The sequence below is a fragment of the Drosophila montana genome, unplaced genomic scaffold (genome assembly GCF_035044405.1).
Source record: "Drosophila montana isolate Dmon_TW-CO22-7 unplaced genomic scaffold, ASM3504440v1 contig_2781_1, whole genome shotgun sequence".
Classification (NCBI taxonomy): Eukaryota; Metazoa; Arthropoda; class Insecta; order Diptera; family Drosophilidae; genus Drosophila; species Drosophila montana.
Genome location: NW_026997652.1, coordinates 211,766 through 230,850, shown reverse-complemented (window position 1 = coordinate 230,850; position 19,085 = coordinate 211,766). Strand labels below are relative to the sequence as shown.

The window sequence follows — 19,085 nt, the reverse complement described above, 5'->3', positions numbered from 1 at the left end:
ATTATATTTTGTGTATTTTTTTTTTGTTAATACACGATATTTTTTATTAAGTATTAAATACCATCAAATATACTGTATCGAATTTTGTTTCTTAAAAATACTGAGATTTTTTGACAATTTGATATGTGTTAAAACATATTTAAAAACCTCTGCAAATAATCTAAAAAATAGCCTAATTCAAATTAAGATGTAGAAAACCGGGCGCCAAATTTTTTTTTAAATGCTTTCATCAATTGTAGAATAGGATATTGCTATAAATAATAAGCGTTCGGATAAGGCAACGCTTCATCTATAAACTAGCCTGGATTTCAAAACAAAAACTTGCTCAAATGATTTTCACAACAAAACATAAATAAAACAATATAAATAACTAAAAAATGTAACCAGTTTTCATAAACCTTTTATAGTTTTACAAACAATTTCGTATTTATTGAAATTACAGCTCTTAGTTTTAATTAATCAATCCGTGTCCATATCCGAATCGCCATCATCGTCATCATCATCGTCGTCGTCGTCGTCGTCTTCGTCGGAGCACTCCTCGCCGGAGCTGCTGCTCTCGGTGTCATCAATCCAATCGTGTGCCTTCTGATTGCCAGCTATGATAACCTTCCACTGATCCAGCTTATGTAAGTCTAGCGCATACAAATCGTTAAGCGTGTGCTGTTTCTCATCCTCCTCGTAGAGGCCGCCCAATAGATACAAAATGCCTTTGCAAACGCACAGGCCGGGATTCATGCGCGGCGAGGGCACATCTGTGCGTCTGTGCTGGGTAGCAGGAAACAGACTGGGTATATTGGACACATAGGACGAGGATGCTTGACTGGAGCCGGGTCCACCAACGGTAACCGTAAAAATGCCATCTGTGGTGGTGGTCACAGTCTTTTCAGCGGGCGCCGCATCTCCGGCCATTTCAATATCGTTGGACTTTTCGTTGTCCCGCTTGCTGCTGGCCTTGGTCTTGGCAGCCACCTCAAGCAGACGCCACGACTGTGAGGTCAGATCAAAGGCCAGCAGCTCGTCGCCGAACTGGCCCTGGACATTCTCGTCATCCTCGTTGACGTCCATCACGCCGCCAAAGCAATACGCCTTGCCATTTGGTGCCACGGTGCAGCCGACGCTGTTTCGCGGCTTCGGACGATAACCGCCAGCTTTGACAGTTGTCCATTTGTACTTGTTGCCGGAGCCGGTCTCTGGAATTAAAAAATTGGATAGCATCAACAAATGAAATATACATAAAGCATAAAGAACCAGCTTACTGTCCACATCGAGCGCAAACATATCCGTGTGCGTGATGCCACGATCCAGATCCTTCTTCATTGAAGTTCTCGCGTAACCGCCCCAAACGAAGATTTTGCCATCCGGTGCGGCGGCAATGCAACAGCCGGAACGCACAGCCGGCGCAATTGTGCCAGCGATTTCGATTTTTAGCCACTCGTACGACTCCAGGGAGAAGACATGCACATCGTTATAGTAGTGATAGGATTGGTTGTTATCATGAAAGCCGCCAAAGATGAACAGACGCTTCTTGGCAGCGACCATGCGATGGCCGCTACGCGCACTGGGGCCATTGGGTGCCGCGATCTTGGACCACTGTCGCGTCTTCAGGCTCATCGACCAGAGATCCTTGTAGTGATAAAACTGCAGCTGCGAGGGACTGGCATGCTCGCCGCCAAACAACTGCAAAGTGGATAAACACAATGATTTAGGTTCTGTACAAATTAGCGGATGTGGTTTCATGGCCATGCTCATAGTCATATTCCCAAGCTCTTACAGACAAACAATTTCCATACGTTATATATAAAGATCATGCGAACTGATCTTCTTGTTGATATTTACCCACAATTGGCCGCCATCGGTGGCAACGGCGACCATTTGATGGCCACTGCGCGGCGTTGGGCCCGATGGCGAACGCAGCTGTTTCCACTCGTTCCGTGGTATATTATAGAAGAACATATCGTTATATACGGAGACTTTGGCGCCGTTGTATAGCTCGCCGCCGAACATGATTAGCTCTTCCTTTTCGGGATGTGTTACCAGCGAGAAATTGGAGCGTGGCGTTGGTGGTGCGCATACCTCCTCGGTTATCGCCTTTATACTCTGCTCCTGATTTTCCAGTTTCTTTACAATTTCCGCTATATCCGCCTGTAAATGGGGAAAATCGTGTGAGAACTTTGCCGGGGCGAATAAAACGTGCCTTACCTCTCCAAGTTTTTCCAGCATTTTCTTTTGTTTGGCTGCCAGCTTTTTGTCGGTTTTCATTGCTGTCTTCTCGGCGCCTTTGCCTTTTTTCTTATTCTTGTCCTTTTTACCCATTATAGTTAAATATAAAATATAAATACAACTTGACTATTCAAAGATGGAAAGCACGTTTTAGTGACCATATGCGCTTAACAAAAAAATATCCACTTTATGCTCAAGACGAATCGCGATTATTTTTAGTATTTTCCATATTTTATTTGGTATTTTCTCATTTGCCACGGGCAGTTACACTCTTTCTTATATTGTGCAGAGCCAAGCATCGCGGCCAGAGCTGTTAAAAACTGTGTGACCGATTTGCGTAAGGCTTAGCAGCTGTTGTTTAACATTCTGCTTTACTGGTAGTTAAAAGAATCAGTGTTGCGCTAACAGACTGGCAACGCTTGCGAAAAGTCGAGTTGGCATTTGTACTCGAAAAATTCAATTTAATCAAAGAAATAACCCAACCGCATTAAAATTATTAAATAAGTAAATGGTAACACATTTCAAGTACGCGTAATTAAAAAACAGTTTCGTGTAAGTGTTTGTAATCATACAAGTATTAGAAATTGGGCAACAGCAAAAAACAGAAAAGCACAGTACTGACACCTTGTATTTGTGTTGATGTGCGTGAGAATGGGGCCCGTGTGTGTGTGTATTTTTCTGTTGGCTCATGAACGGATTCCGCTGTTGTTATTTTTACAAATTTGATGGACAGGCGCCTATCGGCTAATCAGCTGCTTTATGCCCAATTATGCGAAATTATCTGCAAGTGTCAGCAACCCCACCCCCTCCTCCACCACCCGGGGCACTTGCTGCAATTACATTTCAGCGGTAACAACCCTGTGTGTGTGCGTACTATTTGTTTTTGCAGTTCGCCTGAAACTTTACTTGCTCTCTGGCAACGTTGCTCTCTATTTCGTTCGTTCGCTCTCTCTCCCACTGCCTGTCAGGCCTACAACCACTGCTCCAATTTGGCTGTTTTCACTTTTGACTGAACGTCTGACGTAGGGGAAAAAATTAATAAGAAAAACTCTCGATAAACAAGTAATTAATACATATAGTTATTAAAATTATAAAAATGCAAGTGTAAAGTATACTCGCTGCTTATGAAATGCAAAACGCCGCAGCCGAACAACTACAAAAAACCTGCTGTGTCAAGCAGCACAATAACAACAAATACCAGAGCGAAACGGTGGTAACAAAAACGACGAAAAAGATTGTGTGCGTGTTGTGTGTGTGTGTGATGGGCAGTAAGCGGGTATAGGGGCGAGCACAGCAAACGTCCACGTAAACTTTTAGCTCAGCGTGGTTATTGTTGCTGCCGCTGTTGCTGCCATTGTCATTGTCGGATTATACAAAAGTGTACACAATAATAAAAGAAAGAAGAAAGAGAGGAAAGAAATTAGAAAAACGAAGCGAGGTATAAGAAATTGGCAAGTACATATAAGTTGACTTGATTCGTTTTTTCTTTCTTTATTATTTTGTTTGTCAAAAGCCAAACTAATTTGCAATCAGTCCGTAGACCCAAAAAGCCAGAAAAAAAAACATGTCATGGTTGAAGCAACGCGCCCAGAGCATGCAGCTGGCTGCGAAAACCAATTCAGATTTGCAAATAATTATCAATCAGAATGAAAACGTTGACAAGGCTCAGGTATCGTTGCGTTTGCTGCATTTTGTTTTCTTAGTCCAAGTCGAATTGAGCACAGCTGTCACCTGAAAGCTGTGTGGCAACTCTGCTAAAGCCCACACACATAAACACACGGGCAAAATAACTGTAAATACTTGAATGGGCGCCTGGCAGGCTCAAAAACAAGAAACACAACAGTTTGTACGTTGCCAGACAGGTCGAAAGTGCTTGAGCAACAAATGGCAGCGTATTTAAGGGATATGGCAATTGTTTTTCTTAAGTGCCAAAATTTAACTATTCCTTTTTTTTGTTTTGGGTTTTTTACAGTTTGCCAAGCTAACGCACTGCGACAACATGTTGCACAATAATGCCAACTGGCTGCCGCCGCCTCAGCAGCAACAGCAATTGCAGCAACAGCAGCTGCAACAGCAGCAGCAACTGCAACAGCCACAACAGCAACAGCAGCAGGCACCTTCGCTACATCACGCTCAAGTTCCGCAAGCTACGCAACAGTCGCAACCGCAGCTATATGCTAGCCAAATGTTTCAGCAGCCTCAGGCGCAGCCGGCTCAGCCAGCATATTGGCCAGTGGAGCAGTCGACGACCCTCAGCTATCACGACTTTGCCGGCACAGCTCCGCCGCCGCCGCTGGGATATGCGCCTCCCGCGTCGCTGTCCTATGCACCGGCCATGTCCGCGCAGCAATTTTATCAGCCAGCGCCAGGGCAAGTGGAGCCGCAGGCGCAGCTGCCAGCTGTCGAGGTCGTGGACAATAATAACAGTGGCAAAAACGATGGCTGGGGTGATTGGGGCGATTGGAATGATGGCAGCAACCACAACAACAATAACAACAATAGCAACAACAACGGCAGCAGCATCATGAACCATAGCGAGGCGGCGCCGCTAGCCAGCGTAGTCGAGGATTCCTTCAATGTGCAGGGCCAAAGCAGCTGGCACGCGTTTAGCAACAACAGCAACAACAGGAACACCAACATCAGCGGCAGCAGCAACAACAACAACAACAATAATCCGGAATCCGGCAAATCGCTGGAACTGCCGCCTTTGCTGTCGCCCGCCACGGAACAGTTGTCGCCAGTGTCCGAGCCGGAATTGAATGCTATTGTGCCGCCGCAGGCTTTTCAAAATCAGCCACCACCAGCCGCAGCAGCAGGTCCTCCTCCAGCGGCAGTTACATTACCACCACCAGCACAGGCAGCTCCTCCTCCAGCGGCAGCACCACTTCCACCAGCAGCTGCTTCGGCAGCGGCTCCCGTTCTGCCGCCGCCCGCAATGGAGACTGCTGCGGGAAATCCCTTCAAACGCGCTGGAGGACTCAGCAAGCGCGTGAATATTTTGGCTACGCCAGGCACAGTAGCAGCAGCCGCACCACCACCACCACCATCAGCGCCAAGTGTGCCCGCCGTGGCTGCCGTAGCGCCTGTGCAGATGTTGCTGCCCGAACCGAATCCGGAACAGCAGCCGTATGAGAATCAGGAGGTATTGCTGGCGGCGCCAAATGATGAGCGTGCTCAGTATCTGCAGACCAGTCACCTATCCGAGCAGCCCGAGGAGGTTAACGAGGGCAACTGGGAGGCAGATGGACTGTTCCCGCCGCCGGGACTGTCACGTCTGGTGCTCGGTCAGCCGGAGCTGGTAGAGCAGCAACGTCTGGTCACCGGCACCGAGCAGCCGCACAGTCGTGTGGCCAATGCGCTGCACATGGCTGAGCGTCAGGCCGATGGTGAGGATACCTCCGAGGGTGAACAGCCGACGCGCAATGATCTCTACCAGCAGCAACAGCAGCTGCAGCAGCAGCAACAACAACAGCAGCAGCAACAACAGCAGCAGCAGCAGACGCCGCCGCGTCGCGTAGTGACTGGCGTGGAGACCCAAGCCACTGTGGTGCTATCTGGGGAACAACGCGAGGTGGTCTTGGATGGCGAGAATCTGGAGGATCATCGGCCAACGATGCCGCCGGCGCCGCTGTCGGTGCCAGCAGCAACAGCGACGACAACACACGCAACCGGCGTGGCAACAGGAGCAGCTGCTGCCGTCGATCTGGACACCGAGTCACATCAACAACATCACATAAGCAACGACGAGAACGAGGCAAACTCCTCGCTGCCAACTCAACAGCAGCTGCTGCAGCAGCAGCAGCAGCAAACGCCGCTTGACAAGAAACAGCCGCGTGGCAAACCGCGTCCAGTTGCCTCACTGGATCTGGAGTCGGAGGATGAGTCCGAGGACGAGTGGCTGCTGAGCGATAGGCATGATCCGCCGCCGCGCCGCCAGCAGCCGGACGAGCGCAGCATGCGCAGTCTGCGCGGCAGCCGGCGCCACAGCAACAGCAACAACAACTACGAGGGCGAAACGGAGGATTCGGTGCGCGGCGGCGTTGCTGCCGGTGGCGTTGGCAGCGCTGCTCACACTGCCCACAATGACAGCCACAGCAGCAGTAAATCGACGCGCGATGCAAAGCGACGCAGTCGCGATGCGGACAATCAGCGAAGACATGAACCGGAGCGCACGGGACGCGAGCGCAGCGAAAGGGAGCGGGAACGCGAACGGGAACGCGAACGTGAACGTGAACGTGAAAGGGAACGTGAGCGAGACCGGGAACGCAATCGCTGGCGACGCGACGACCAGCAATACGGACGGTCCACGCGCTACAGCAACAACAACAACAGCAACAGCAACTATGATGGCGAGTCGGATGCAGCCGAACTGGCAGCCGGTCAAGCGGCAGCCAGCGATGGCGGCGGCGGTGGCGGCGGCGGTGGGGGCGGACGAAACAGCAAGGCAAGCCGGCAAAGACGCAGCGGTGCCGCTGACGATGATTACGAGGACTATGAACAGCAATCGGCGCCACGTGGCGGCAGCCATTATCGGCCACGTCGCGACAAACAGCAACCGCAGTCGCATCAGCAATCACACGAAAAGCCGCGCGGCAGCCGGCGCAGTCACGAGGGCAGCGAACGGACGCGCTCACATCATCCGGACTGGCAACAGCACTGGGATGCCCGCCAATACGAGGGCTATCGCAACAAGAGCTCCCGCAACAGCGACATGGACAAGGAGCTACTCAACGGAGCCGGCGCCGCCGGCAGCAGCAGCGGCGGCAAACGTCGCAACAACTACGATCAATATGCAAATGCCGCGGCCAGCTATGATCCCTACGGCATGTACGAGCAGATGTCGCGCAATCCGCACGCCTACGCGGACATGTACGCCAAGCTGTACGGCCAGATGATTAACTCAATGACGGCGGCCGTTAACGCTGCGGCCGCATCGAAGGCGGTGCCACAATTGCAGACGCAGGCCCATCAGTTGGGCGCACCGGTTGCCGGCGTGGATGAGGCAGCTCTGCTCAGGGAACGTGAAAGGTAAGCCAAAAAGAAAAAAACAGAAAAACAGCAACTCCCAAACGCTAACTTTGCAGATTGTGTAGCATTTCTTGAGTTGGTTTATTAAATTAGTTCATTAGTTGCTTAGCTGCTATCTATTAATTCATGGGCACACACATCGTTTCCAGTCACAAAGTCTCTTAATCTCATAAAAAAAACCCAATGGAACAAATGGAAATGCAACATATGAAAATGATATATAATATAATTCAACTTGCACCTATTAATATTCGATTAACAAATGCAATTAGGTCACAGATTGGAAAGAAGCACTAGAAATATTCGAAGAGTGTTTCATGGTATATCCTTCTTTTTTGCACCCCCTGTAAAAGAAAATGTTCCAATCAAGAGATCTTTTATTTAAATATACGACCGAATTGACATTGCAATTAAAATTTCTTAGAACTTCAGTTCTTCTGCATTTGCGACTGTTTTTAGGTTAGCTTCTGTTTCATTCCACCATTCCGGCCGCAAAACCAGACCAAAAAAAGACTCAAAATTTTAAAACGAACCCGTTTTACGATATAAGCCATAATTACATATTAAATTTTGAACCATTTGCAAACGTTTTCGGATAATTTCGCATATACAACTGTTTCATTCCATTATTCCCCCAGGCAAAAGTTGACTTAAGTTTAAATAGTACATCTTGAGATATTCTAAATAGACGTATTTCACAAATACCAACCATTCATAACGTTTTGGAACTGTTGTCTTAAGACTAGACTAAATATAAAATTGTAGATAATTGTGTTTTAATTAATATGCTCACTTCTGCAGAGTTGCTCTTCGGCTTTACCGAAGTAAATGCTCGTTACTCGTTACTTTTACTCGTTACTGTTACTCGTTACTTTTACTTGTTTATACTTTTTTGTTGTTTGTTAATTCTCACAACTTCTTGGGCATGATGTCGTAGCTACTTATCCTTACCTCAATTCAACTCAATTCACCTAACTTACTCGTTGATCTGCTCTGATGGTCGCTCTCGCTCTCGGCTGCAGAGTTGCCCGCTCTGTCTCTCCCTCCCTCCCACTCTCTCTCTCTCTCTCTCTCTGTTTTCGTTTAGTGGTTGGCTTACTCGTTATGTTAACTAACATGCTGAGCTAACATTAAGCTAACAGCGCTGCTGCCAGCCTAATTTGTAGCTAATTCCTATGATGATAATATCAAATTTCCTCTGGTCGTTTTAATTGTCTTAGCGATTAATCAAATTCCCCGCGTAATTAATTATGTGTCGCATCCCACACCCGCTCCGACTATCTACCATACTCCTCGCTCGCCCTCTGTCGACTCGCTCGCTGCGCTTTGTGTAATTCCCCTAACCTCAAAAAAAAAAAAAAAAAAAATACTACTTGAAACCAGTACAAAAACTTACTCGAAGCTGTTGGGCTGTGTCTGCTACTAACAGCAACAACAATAACAACAACAACAACAAACAAATAATGTTTTACCAAACTGTTTCGTTTTTAACAACAACAACAACAAACAACTCGAACAACACACACACACACACATACACGAAACGCCGCCATGTGCTTCCTCTTTAGGTACACACACGCATACATAACACAAGCCAATGAATTCCATCGTCGTCGCCAACAACAGCTCAATCTCTACCAACAACAACAACATAACTACACGGATATGTTGAACTCGACACTGGGCGATGACAGCGCCAGCCTCCTTGGCAGCGATACCCACAGCAGCCGCCGGCTCTTGGCTCCGTATGGCATCTCGAGTGCACGTTCGCTCAGCAATTTGAACTGTGAGGATGCCTCCTCCGCAGGATATGCGCGTTACTATGCTGGCTCGGAGTGCAACGTTGATATCAGGTGGTCTCTACAAAAAAAAAAAAAAAACAAAAACAAAAAACTCACTCATACATAGCTCATCTAAAACCAGAAAGATCTCTTCTACTTTTCGGCTTGCCGAAGTTTTAATACCCTTGCAGCTGTGATATTCAATAATATGTCAGAACTTTAATCGTACACGATAAAGTAGTCCACTTTTAATATTAGAATTTTTTAGAAAGCAGAATTCGCTTAGGTTTTTCTCAGGTTTCTTAAGATATCTTAAAAAAAAAAACTGACTTTCAAGCAATGCATTCCATATAGAATATGCTATATATATAGAAAGATCCTATATGAAAGAAACATTATATATAAATCAGGAATCTTGAAGAACCCAAAAACAACATCAGACAAAAAAGTTCAGTTTTCCAATAAAAAAAAACCCAGGAACAGGAGTTTGGCTGGGAAATTCTTGTAAAAATTAAAGGTTTTTATAAAAGTAAAACCCTATTTTTGAATGATAGTCCCAGCGACAGCTATATGACATACTGGTCCGATACTTTCCAATAAAAAAACCAAGGAACAAGTTGACATAAAGAGAGAGAGAGAGAGAGAGAGAGAGAGCGAGCGAGCGAGAGGGAGAGGGAGAGTCAAGCAGAAGAACATGGCTCGCATTTTATTGCTGATCAAGAACCTATACGTTATTTACCTCTAGACAATATTTTAATACCCACTGCAAGGGCCTAAGAATCAATGTCAAAATTCAAAATTCATTTTCCATATAGGCTCTTCTATCCTAAATATGCTCTCAACATGGTGCCAAGTCTTTTGTAAACCCATATATACATACACAAACACACACATTTACATCTATATACCATCAAGTGCTACACTTTTTCGCTTTCCCATCTTGAGCTTCAATGACTTTACCTTTTCGCAGTTTCGTCCTATTCAAAATATCGAAAAAAGAAAAACTTTTGCTATTCCTTCGCTGTAAGTTGCGCTGCTTTGACATCAACTGTGTAAATATATCATTACATTGGGGAGCAGACCTAAAAAAATATTTCCAAATTTTTACAGAATCCAAAATAGATCTACCCAAATTTATAAATATTTGTTAAGGAGCTGTGAATACGTTTTAGGCTGTCAGTTGCTTAACAGGAACAAGCTGTTAAACGCTTACTAAAATGTTGCCTAATGCTGTTCATAAAAGCCACCAATGTTAATGTGACGCTGTTAATGTTAACTTTTATCTGCTGCCGGTTTTTTATGCTTCGAATAGACGCATAACGTGTAAAAACGGCTTGATCTTAAGGCTTTTGACTGTAATTAACAGCTATCTTGTTATTGTATATAACATAAAAGTGTTAGTAACAGCGGGTCATTAACAGCGCACAGCTATTTAACATACTATGTAAGCAGAACAGTGTGAATTCCTTTTTGGGCTTATTTCGAATTTGAAAGCGTATGAATATTATTTATATTAAATGTTGTACATACTCTTGTGTTTGATAGTAAGACTCTTTGAACATAGCTTATACATGTATATAAATAGAATATATATCTGTAGATATCTAGATATATCTCTAGTTGAATTCGTTTAATTTCACTATACTAAATACCTGTCATAGGAAAGAATAATCCGTCCAAAACGGAGTTTTTTCGCCACAGCTTGTAATATTAGGTTTTTCAAAGAATAATCATGGACTATAATCATATTGGGATTAGATTACAATATCATATATAAGCGCCGCTGTGAACGAAAGGTTTTTTATTTAACTATCTATGAACTTGACATTTACGAGTTTTTGTTTATGAGTTAAGTTATAGATTGCAGATCTTTTAACTTAAAGCTGACGGCATCGAGTTATTTTTTTTAGACTATTATAACCAACAGGAACAAGATATATGTAATGCTATTTAAAGAAACTTCAGATTATTGCTTATTAGCAGAATTTGCTACTAACTCAAGGCTTGCACGCGCTTATCCCCTTTTCGAGGCTAAAACTAATTGAGAATTATAAGCAACGATAGCTCTTTTATATGTCTGCAAGGGCAACTAAACTGCGGCAGCTCGAGAACAATCTTTTCATTTATATTGTATATTAAGTTTACACTTCTAGGACAGTTAGTATCTCAGGTACTGGAGTTGGTTATATATACATATATGTATATATATATAAATATTCTCTCAATCTACGTACTCACTATATCTGACATTTTATCTCTTACATAACTGAGGTTAATTCCGTTTATGGCTTGTGCTTATCATCAAAGCTTTAGTCTATACTATTCGGCAATGAGATAAAGAATATTAACTGACTCTGCCCATTCTAACAGCCATGCCCAGTAAATCCGCTGCCAAATCTTGGCCCGCCTTGTCCATCAATTTCTGCATGCATTTGATTTTGATCTATTATCTATTTGATATTACATTTTTTGATCTTGAATTTGATTTTGATTTTGCTTGCCTTGAGATCTCGAAACCAGTTGCCAGCTCTCGACTAATCTCTAAACTATCTATTCCACACTTTCTATTCGAACGGATAGAGCTGCGGCTGCTGCGGTTGGTCTTGGTGCTGTGGCAACAACATTTGCCGGCAATGTGGATGCAACTGCGACGACAACAACAACGGCTGTGGCACGCCCACCAAGGCGTCGCACACCGCTGCTCTACAATCGGCCACATTTGGTTGCCTCATACTCGATGAGTCTGCTGCTGCGCGTCCGTCCCAAGTACGCGGGACGCGGTCGTCTGCGCAACGATGTGGAGGTGTCGGCGCCACGCATTAAGGATGCCACCAGCAGCTTGCTGCGCTCCTATCCTGGTCCGCTGCAGGGTCGCAAGCTGCACAAGGACAAGATCATTAGCTTCTGCAAGGAGCAGATACGCTTGGGTCCGGCACGTGCCTGCACCGTGCTGTATGCCACACAGAAGAAGCCGCTGGGCAGCGTGGACAAGTATCGTGCCTCGCATACCCTCATGTGGCATCTGCTCATCCTGTTGCTGCGACAGAATGGGGTAAGAGTCGAACTGTCGAATAGCCAAGCCGAATCATGTCTTAACTCGTTTTCATTTGCCAAACCCAGGTCATTGCCGATACGGATGTGGGTGATCTGTTGCTGGAGAATCAGCACGAGTATCCCTATGCACCAGACGCAGAGGCGGATGCCGAGTCCGCGGATGCACGTGTACACGCTGGCGAGCCCCTGAACGACTCGGATGCGGATGAGGCGGTGGCAGCGGGCGGTGCAGCTGCTGCAGAGACTGAACCAGATGCTGATGCAGATGCGCCCATGTCGGAACAGGCGGCAACCGATCAGTTTCGCAGCTATGTGCTGCGCGGCAATGTCGAGGAGGCACTGCAATGGGCCACCGATCACAATCTGTGGACGCATGCGTTCTTCTTGGCCCTCTACGAGGATCGTTATGCCCTCACAGATGTGGCACAAAAGTTTCTCAATCGCGCCATCAAAGCGAACGATCCGCTGCAAACGCTCTATCAAATGAAGAGCTGTCATACGCCCGCCTGCGTCAGTCAGCTGCGCGACGAACAGTGGGGCGACTGGCGTTCCCATCTCTCTATATTGGTGACCAACAAGTCACGCCAGCCGGAATACGATCGCAGCTCTGTCGTCGCACTGGGCGATACTCTCTTTCAACGCGGCGACATCTATGCGGCACACTTTTGCTATCTGGTTGCGCAGGAGGAGTTCGGACGCTATGACAGCGCTGCCACGGAGCTAACCACGCTGACTGGCAATGTGCCTAGGTGAGCGGAAGGGTCTTAGCATGACAAGCTCTTCTTATTGAACTAAGTTTCCTTCTTCTTCTCCTTCTTGGACAGGTTGATCCTGCTGGGCGCCTCACACTACAAGCCATTCAATGAGTTTGCCAGCAACGAGGCGATCATCATGACGGAGATCTATGAATATGCGCGATCGCTGTTCGATCACAAGTTCAGCATTGTCAACTTCCAGCACTACAAGTTCCTGCTGGCGACACGCATCCTGGACTATGGCCAACACTTTCGCTGCACCAACTATCTGGAGCAGATAGCCAAGCACATTGAGCTCAAGCCGGACAGCTATGATGGTGATTTTATACAGCGCGTATGTTCTGTTCATATATAAATAGATGTGTGCATTGTTTATATAATAATTTTTCCGTGTATGTCGACCGATAGGTTTGCTGTCTGGCGGAACGTTTGCGCTATCACGATCCCATACTGATCAATCGCGTCTCCTTTGCCAGTCCACCAACAGCCACAAATGGCGGCCAAGCGGCACCGCAAGGCGCCACCGAGGAAAAGGAATGGCTGCGTCAGCTGCGCACGCTGGCTGATCAGGTGAGTGTGTTGCAGCTGTTGCGATTACAAACAATTGCTAATGCATTTACATTCGGCAGCCCCTGCAGGAGCAACAGTTGCAACATCAACAGGAACAGCAGCAACAACAGCAGCAGCAACAGAGCGACATTGATCAGCAATTTGTGGATTTGAGCAAGCAAATGCGCGAGCTAAACATGCAATATGAGGATACCATGCAGCGCGAGCAGGAGGCGCAGCAGGAGCAGCAGCTGCAGCAGCAGCAGCAGCAGCAGCAACAGCAATTGCAGCAACAGCAATTGCAGCAGCAGCAGCAACAGCCGGCAGAATACTATGAGCCGCCGCCGCCACCGCCACAAATACAGCCGAGTCATGAGCAAACGCTGAGCAGCCATATTTATGCGGCGCCATCAGACTACGCTCCCAATGCGGCACAGCAACTGCAGCAGCAGCAACAACAACTGTATGATCCCTCGCAGCAACTGCAGCCGGGCACAGTCTATGGGCACATTGAGCCCGCCAGCGAGGCCTACGGCGCCCAGCAACCAGCAACTGGCTACGACTATTGGCCCAGCGGTGCACAGCAGCCGTATGGCGATGAGGTAGGTGGTGCAATGGCAACGGCAACAGCAACTGTTGCAGCTGCAGTCGCTCAGGTCGCGTTTAGTTAAAACTTGCTCAGAGGCCACTCTTTGGTTTTACATTTGTACCTCTTGTGTATTTATTGATTTATATGCATATTTAATTTATCGTATTTATGTTGACTTTGCTATAGTTGTAGTTAAGCATATGATTTATTGTAGTATTATTTTTGTGATCTTTTTGTTATCTTTGTTATGGCTAAAGAGAAGTGACAATTGCTAAACGCGTTGCATGTAAATTAAGGCAATATGTTGCTAACGTCTAATCTAATCACACACATACACACGCACGCACACACAAACACACCTGGAATGCAGCTGGCGCAAATGGAGAGCAACGAGTTGATTGCTGATGACAGCAGCAACAATCTAAACAAGAACAACAACAATGCAATAGCAACATCAGCTGAAGCAGAAGAAGCAGCTGCAGCTGCAGCAGAAGCTGAGCAAACACAGCAGCAGCAACAACAACAACAACAACAACAGCTGCAACAAGAGGAACAATTGCAGCTGCTAGAGCCAAGTGCGCCCAGCAGCAACATGGACAACGGCAACAATCGCTTTAAACACAATGCCTTCAAGCTGCCCGCTGCTAGCAATGGCAAGCAAATGCACTACACAGGCCAAGACAAGGACAAAAGCAAACAATTTCCACGAAAACTGCAATTTGCTAACAGCAACAACAGCAACAGCAGCAACAACAGCGACAAGAGCAGCATCGGCAGCAATATAGCGGAATTTACAGCGACAGCAACGGCAACCACAACGAAGGCATTTAATTTGAATGATGTAAGTAGCATTATAGCCATAAATAAACATCATAATGCTACCAGCAACAGCGGCAGCAGCTGCAGTAACCACAGCAGCAACAGCAGCAGCAACAGCAGCAGCAACAACATCAGCAACAGCAGAAACAATTATGCAAAATTAACAGCTATCGCTAGTCGCGTGAATAGTTTTAAAAAGTGCAACAATTTAATCAATGCTGTGCCCAAAACCCTAACCACGCCCACACGCTTCATACCAGCCAAGCCGGTGTTAGCCAAGCCTGCAGCCAGCCTAGCCACAGCAACAACAACAGCAACAGCAACAACAATGGCAACAGCAGCAGCCACAGCCACAGCAGCAGCAGCAGCGACAGCAGCAACAGGCGGTGTTAAGCGCGTCAATTTTGACCTGCCCTCGACAATCGATGAGGTGGCAGAGCAGGAGTGTGAAATCGATAACGATAACGATAGCGATATCAGCTACAGCCTAGCATTGGCACGACCCGGCCAAAGCCACAACAAGTACAGCCTGTGCAAGCCCAGCAGCAGAGGGAGCAGCATCTGCAAGCCGCATATTATATTCAATGGCACCTATCCCATCGATATGCCGCTGGGCGCAACGCCGCCGGCGCCGCTGGCGTCACATCATCGCAGCAGCTACGATGCCGAGGCGAATGCGGATCGCAGTGAAATGCAGCGCTATCGATATATGATGCATGACTATGTCATCGATGAGGATGCCGAGGGCGAGGAGCTAGCCGAGGAGGATGACTACGATGACGATGACGACGATGAAGATGCCTACGACGACGATGCATATGATGAATACGATGATTATTATGTGCTGCAGCAGAACAATAATTTTCTCAGCAAATTGGGCATCATCCAGCAGCCGCACCCGCAGCCGCACCCGCAGCAGCAACAGCAGCAACAGCAGCAGCAGCAACAGCAGCAGCAACAGCAGCAGCAGCAGCAACAGCAACAGCCGGCGACAACGCCGCAAAACGTTTGGTCCATGCAGGAGCTAATCGCCAATCCGGACATACCGATCAACTATAAGAAAATGTGCACTGAGGTGGAGCAGAGCTTGAGCAAATTTGAAGCGTATCTGGATGCCAAAGGTCAAACAACAACAACAACAACGAAAACAACAACAAAAGGCACAACACCTGGCGTGGTGCGAACATATGATATTGATGCACCCACCGATGGGAATGGCAATGGCAATGGCAATGGCAATGGCAGCAGCGCCGCCGGCTTGGCTCTTAGCACTAAGAAACAGATTTAGATTAACATGTCATTAACAGTTGTTGTTTTTTCCCTATTTTCTTGTGAAAGCAACGTGCGCAGCGTTGCCAGATTACAGCATCAGCAGCAGCAGCAGCAGCAGCGGCAGCTGCAAATGAGAGTGTTGTAAAATGTGCGGCGCACGTCGCTTGTTTCGATTAGAGCAGGTCGGAGCTTCTACTATCTCTATCTCTATCTCGCTTTTATGTACCTGCAATATACAACTGTAAATTAACTGTAAAATGGCACTCTGTGATTTTGTATGCATAATAATGTTTAGGCAATATGCATATACTTACATACATATATAAAAACAAAACCAAAGCAATGCAAAACCAAACATAAAAAATGTAAGCTTAAGCTATGTTTAAATGCAATCGAAGAGCGAGCCTGCTGAATTTACCAGTTGATATTTGATTTAAGATACATATGTTTTTGACTGCGCCAGTTAAACCAACAGCAATATTTTCTTTTTATGTATTTGCCAACACTAACAACTATCTATCTATATATGTATGCATATGTATATACTTTTATGTATGTGTGTTTTATGCACTATAACTAATTTCTTTGCTTTTCGTTTGCCAATAACCGAAACTAATCAACTGCCATTTCTCCAAATCCCGCCCCCAACCGACAATTTGAAATTTTCATGTCTGAAAAACCAAAACCACACGCACTTGAATAAAAATACAAAAAAAAACCAAAATCAAAAATCAAACGCAAAAAAAAATACAAAAAAAAAATACAAAAAAAAAAAACAACGACAACAAACATGACCAATAGCAGCAACAAATGCGACCCACGATTTCGATGCCAAAATCAAAGAATTACGACGACGACGATGGAGCTGCCACAACTGGTGCTGCATCCTTAGCTGGCCATGCAACGTCCGGAAGCGCAGCCTCAACGGCGGGCAAGCAGCAACAGCAACAATCCGGCGCTGGCGGTTTGCCCGGGTAAGTTCGCCCCCATTCCCATAACTGGCCAGAAATAATCTCTCATCATTTTTGTTGGTCAATAGCGCGCCGGGCAATCAGAATGCCGGCTGGTTTGGTGGCCTGTGGAACAAGTTTTCGCTAAAGCCGAAAAATCAAATGATATTACCGGATGACAAGAATCCGACAATTGTGTGGGATAAGGAGCGCAAATGCTGGACCAATACCGAGGGCACTCCCGATGAAACGGAATCATTTAAGCCGCCACCAAAGATGAGCGATATGGGCATGGGTATGCCAGCAGCATCGGCGCCACCAGCACTCAATACATTGGGCACCATACCCACGCCAGTTGCCACGCCCAATCTGTTGCCACAGCAAAATGCTCATGAGCTGCCAAACGCCAATAATGTCTATGAGAATCAGATGGAGTATGACTATCCCAGCTATGCGGCACCATCAGCTGCGATACCAGCACCTGCACCAGCACCAGCACCAGCAGCATCGCCATCGCCTGGTCTTGCCCCAGCGGGAGCAGCAGCAGTAACGCCGCCCGGCGGCGCACAGCCCAAACTTCAATCGAACATGTTCAAAATTAAACGCAATCGCAGTAGGTTTAGCCAATGCTGATGCACTGCAACATATGACTGAACACAATCATTCTCAATTGCAGCGCTGAAGAACTCCTATGTTGATGTATTTAATCCATCGGGCGCGCCCATGACCTCAGCGCCACAGACTGTGCTGGCGCCCATTATGGCACCGGTGGCCGTGCCGCAGGGCGGCTTCTTTGTGCCTGGCGCAGTGCCCACACAGCAGCAGCAGCAGCAGCCCCAATAGGAGTAGCGAATGTGCGTGCTTTGAATGTCGTTTGTTTTAAATATATGTACATATAGTTATGTATTTTCTATTTTCAGCATTTCATCTAATACGTAAACTTAACATAACTACGTGGCGCGCACAACGACCGCAACAATCAACATCAACATCAACAGCAACAGCAGCAACAACTTAGGCAAACAACACTCAAGCGACAACAACGTGAGCGGACAACGACAACGACAACTACAACAGTCACAATAACAACAACAACAACAACAAGTGCTACTTTCTATTAATTATTGCATGCTGCTGCAAAACATGTTGGGCAGCTCCTCTGCGTGTGTTTCGTTGTTGTTACTATTTTTCGTTATATATATATATATTTTTTTTTTCTATCTCTCTCTGTTCAAACTGTATTTGTAAATGTGCGCGTTTAGCGAAATTGATAACAAATTTATGTATGATTAGTAAAATATATGTATATGTAAATTTTGTCTTCTCCTATATAAACGATCAGCCCCTATAATCCCCCAAAAACCCATGCGCAACAACCCCGATATGATTAAAGCAACAAGTTTTTAGTTCAACAATGTTTTTTTTTTTTCCATGTTGCATCGTTTTTAGTTGTATATTTCATAAAGACAGGCAATTTACAATAATATTGTTTTTGATTTACATTAAATATATATATATATTATTATTATTTAATAATCTTCGATTAGTCTGTGAAAAGAAAGAGCAAACGCATGTACGTATGCTGGATAAACAGCAAAGATAAGTTGAAAAAGAAAAGTTGGAAAATTGGTTTAAACACCAAAAATATATATTTATACACATAGTTAATTAAACAAAAAGAAAAGTTGAAAGCAAAAATAGTTCTTCGTTTCTCAATTGTCGATGTACTTTCGATGTATCTATTCTGTGTTGATTTTTGTTGTGCATACAATCACAAATATTCACATAAATATTCCAATGTTTCAATGTTTTCTTTGTAATGCATTTGAAAAAAAAAGAAGAAAAATAGCAAAAACAAAACAATGTTAATTTTGTTAGAGTTGTGTCTATGTGTTTATTATTATTATTATTTTTTTTACGCGTTAATTTAATTTTTATTTAGCTTAAAAACATAAAACAACAACTGGTGCAGGCAAAAAATAAAAAATCGATATAAAACATTACAAAATGAAATATTATATTGACATACATTTAATAGAGCTATATATGTATATTGTGCACTAGCACT

General features: G+C 45.6%; 3 protein-coding genes and 1 long non-coding RNA gene across 10 annotated transcripts; 2 read left to right on the top strand and 2 right to left on the bottom strand.

Annotated features, from left to right (window-relative positions):
• Positions 1-399: 399 nt before the first annotated feature.
• LOC135429997 (kelch domain-containing protein 4) lies at positions 400-2,390 on the bottom strand. Its single transcript, XM_064684540.1, has 4 exons — positions 2,200-2,390; positions 1,837-2,142; positions 1,257-1,677; positions 400-1,190 (listed from the first exon to the last, which is right to left on the bottom strand). The coding sequence occupies exons 1-4, from the start codon at positions 2,311-2,313 to the stop codon at positions 460-462; spliced, it is 1,572 nt and encodes a 523-aa protein (XP_064540610.1). The 5' UTR covers positions 2,314-2,390; the 3' UTR covers positions 400-459.
• Positions 2,391-2,611: 221 nt separating this feature from the next.
• Positions 2,612-18,432, top strand: LOC135429985 (uncharacterized). 6 transcript variants are annotated; one of them, XM_064684512.1, is made up of 13 exons: positions 2,612-2,772; positions 4,193-7,248; positions 8,817-9,101; positions 11,610-12,081; positions 12,150-12,832; positions 12,908-13,172; positions 13,247-13,408; positions 13,468-13,989; positions 14,347-14,817; positions 16,872-17,041; positions 17,107-17,630; positions 17,694-17,871; positions 17,938-18,432. In XM_064684512.1, exons 2-12 carry the CDS (start codon positions 4,220-4,222, stop codon positions 17,858-17,860), a joined length of 6,750 nt encoding a protein of 2,249 aa, XP_064540582.1. In that variant the 5' UTR covers positions 2,612-2,772; positions 4,193-4,219; the 3' UTR covers positions 17,861-17,871; positions 17,938-18,432. The 6 variants fall into 6 exon arrangements, with proteins under 6 accessions (XP_064540582.1, XP_064540583.1, XP_064540580.1 ...); XM_064684513.1 differs by lacking the exon at positions 2,612-2,772 and adding an exon at positions 3,185-3,282; XM_064684510.1 differs by lacking the exon at positions 2,612-2,772 and adding an exon at positions 3,317-3,433.
• Positions 7,628-10,170, bottom strand: LOC135430009 (uncharacterized). Of its 2 annotated transcripts, XR_010436510.1 has the most exons (3): positions 9,990-10,170; positions 8,777-9,108; positions 7,628-7,995 (listed from the first exon to the last, which is right to left on the bottom strand). It is a non-coding gene; the product is annotated as an uncharacterized LOC135430009 (long non-coding RNA). The 2 variants fall into 2 exon arrangements; XR_010436509.1 differs by lacking the exon at positions 7,628-7,995 and having other exon boundaries at positions 8,710-9,108.
• On the top strand, positions 14,824-16,325 carry LOC135430002 (PAN2-PAN3 deadenylation complex subunit pan3-like). The gene has a single exon (XM_064684545.1). It carries the CDS (start codon positions 15,124-15,126, stop codon positions 16,081-16,083), a length of 960 nt encoding a protein of 319 aa, XP_064540615.1. The 5' UTR covers positions 14,824-15,123; the 3' UTR covers positions 16,084-16,325.
• Positions 18,433-19,085: the final 653 nt, after the last annotated feature.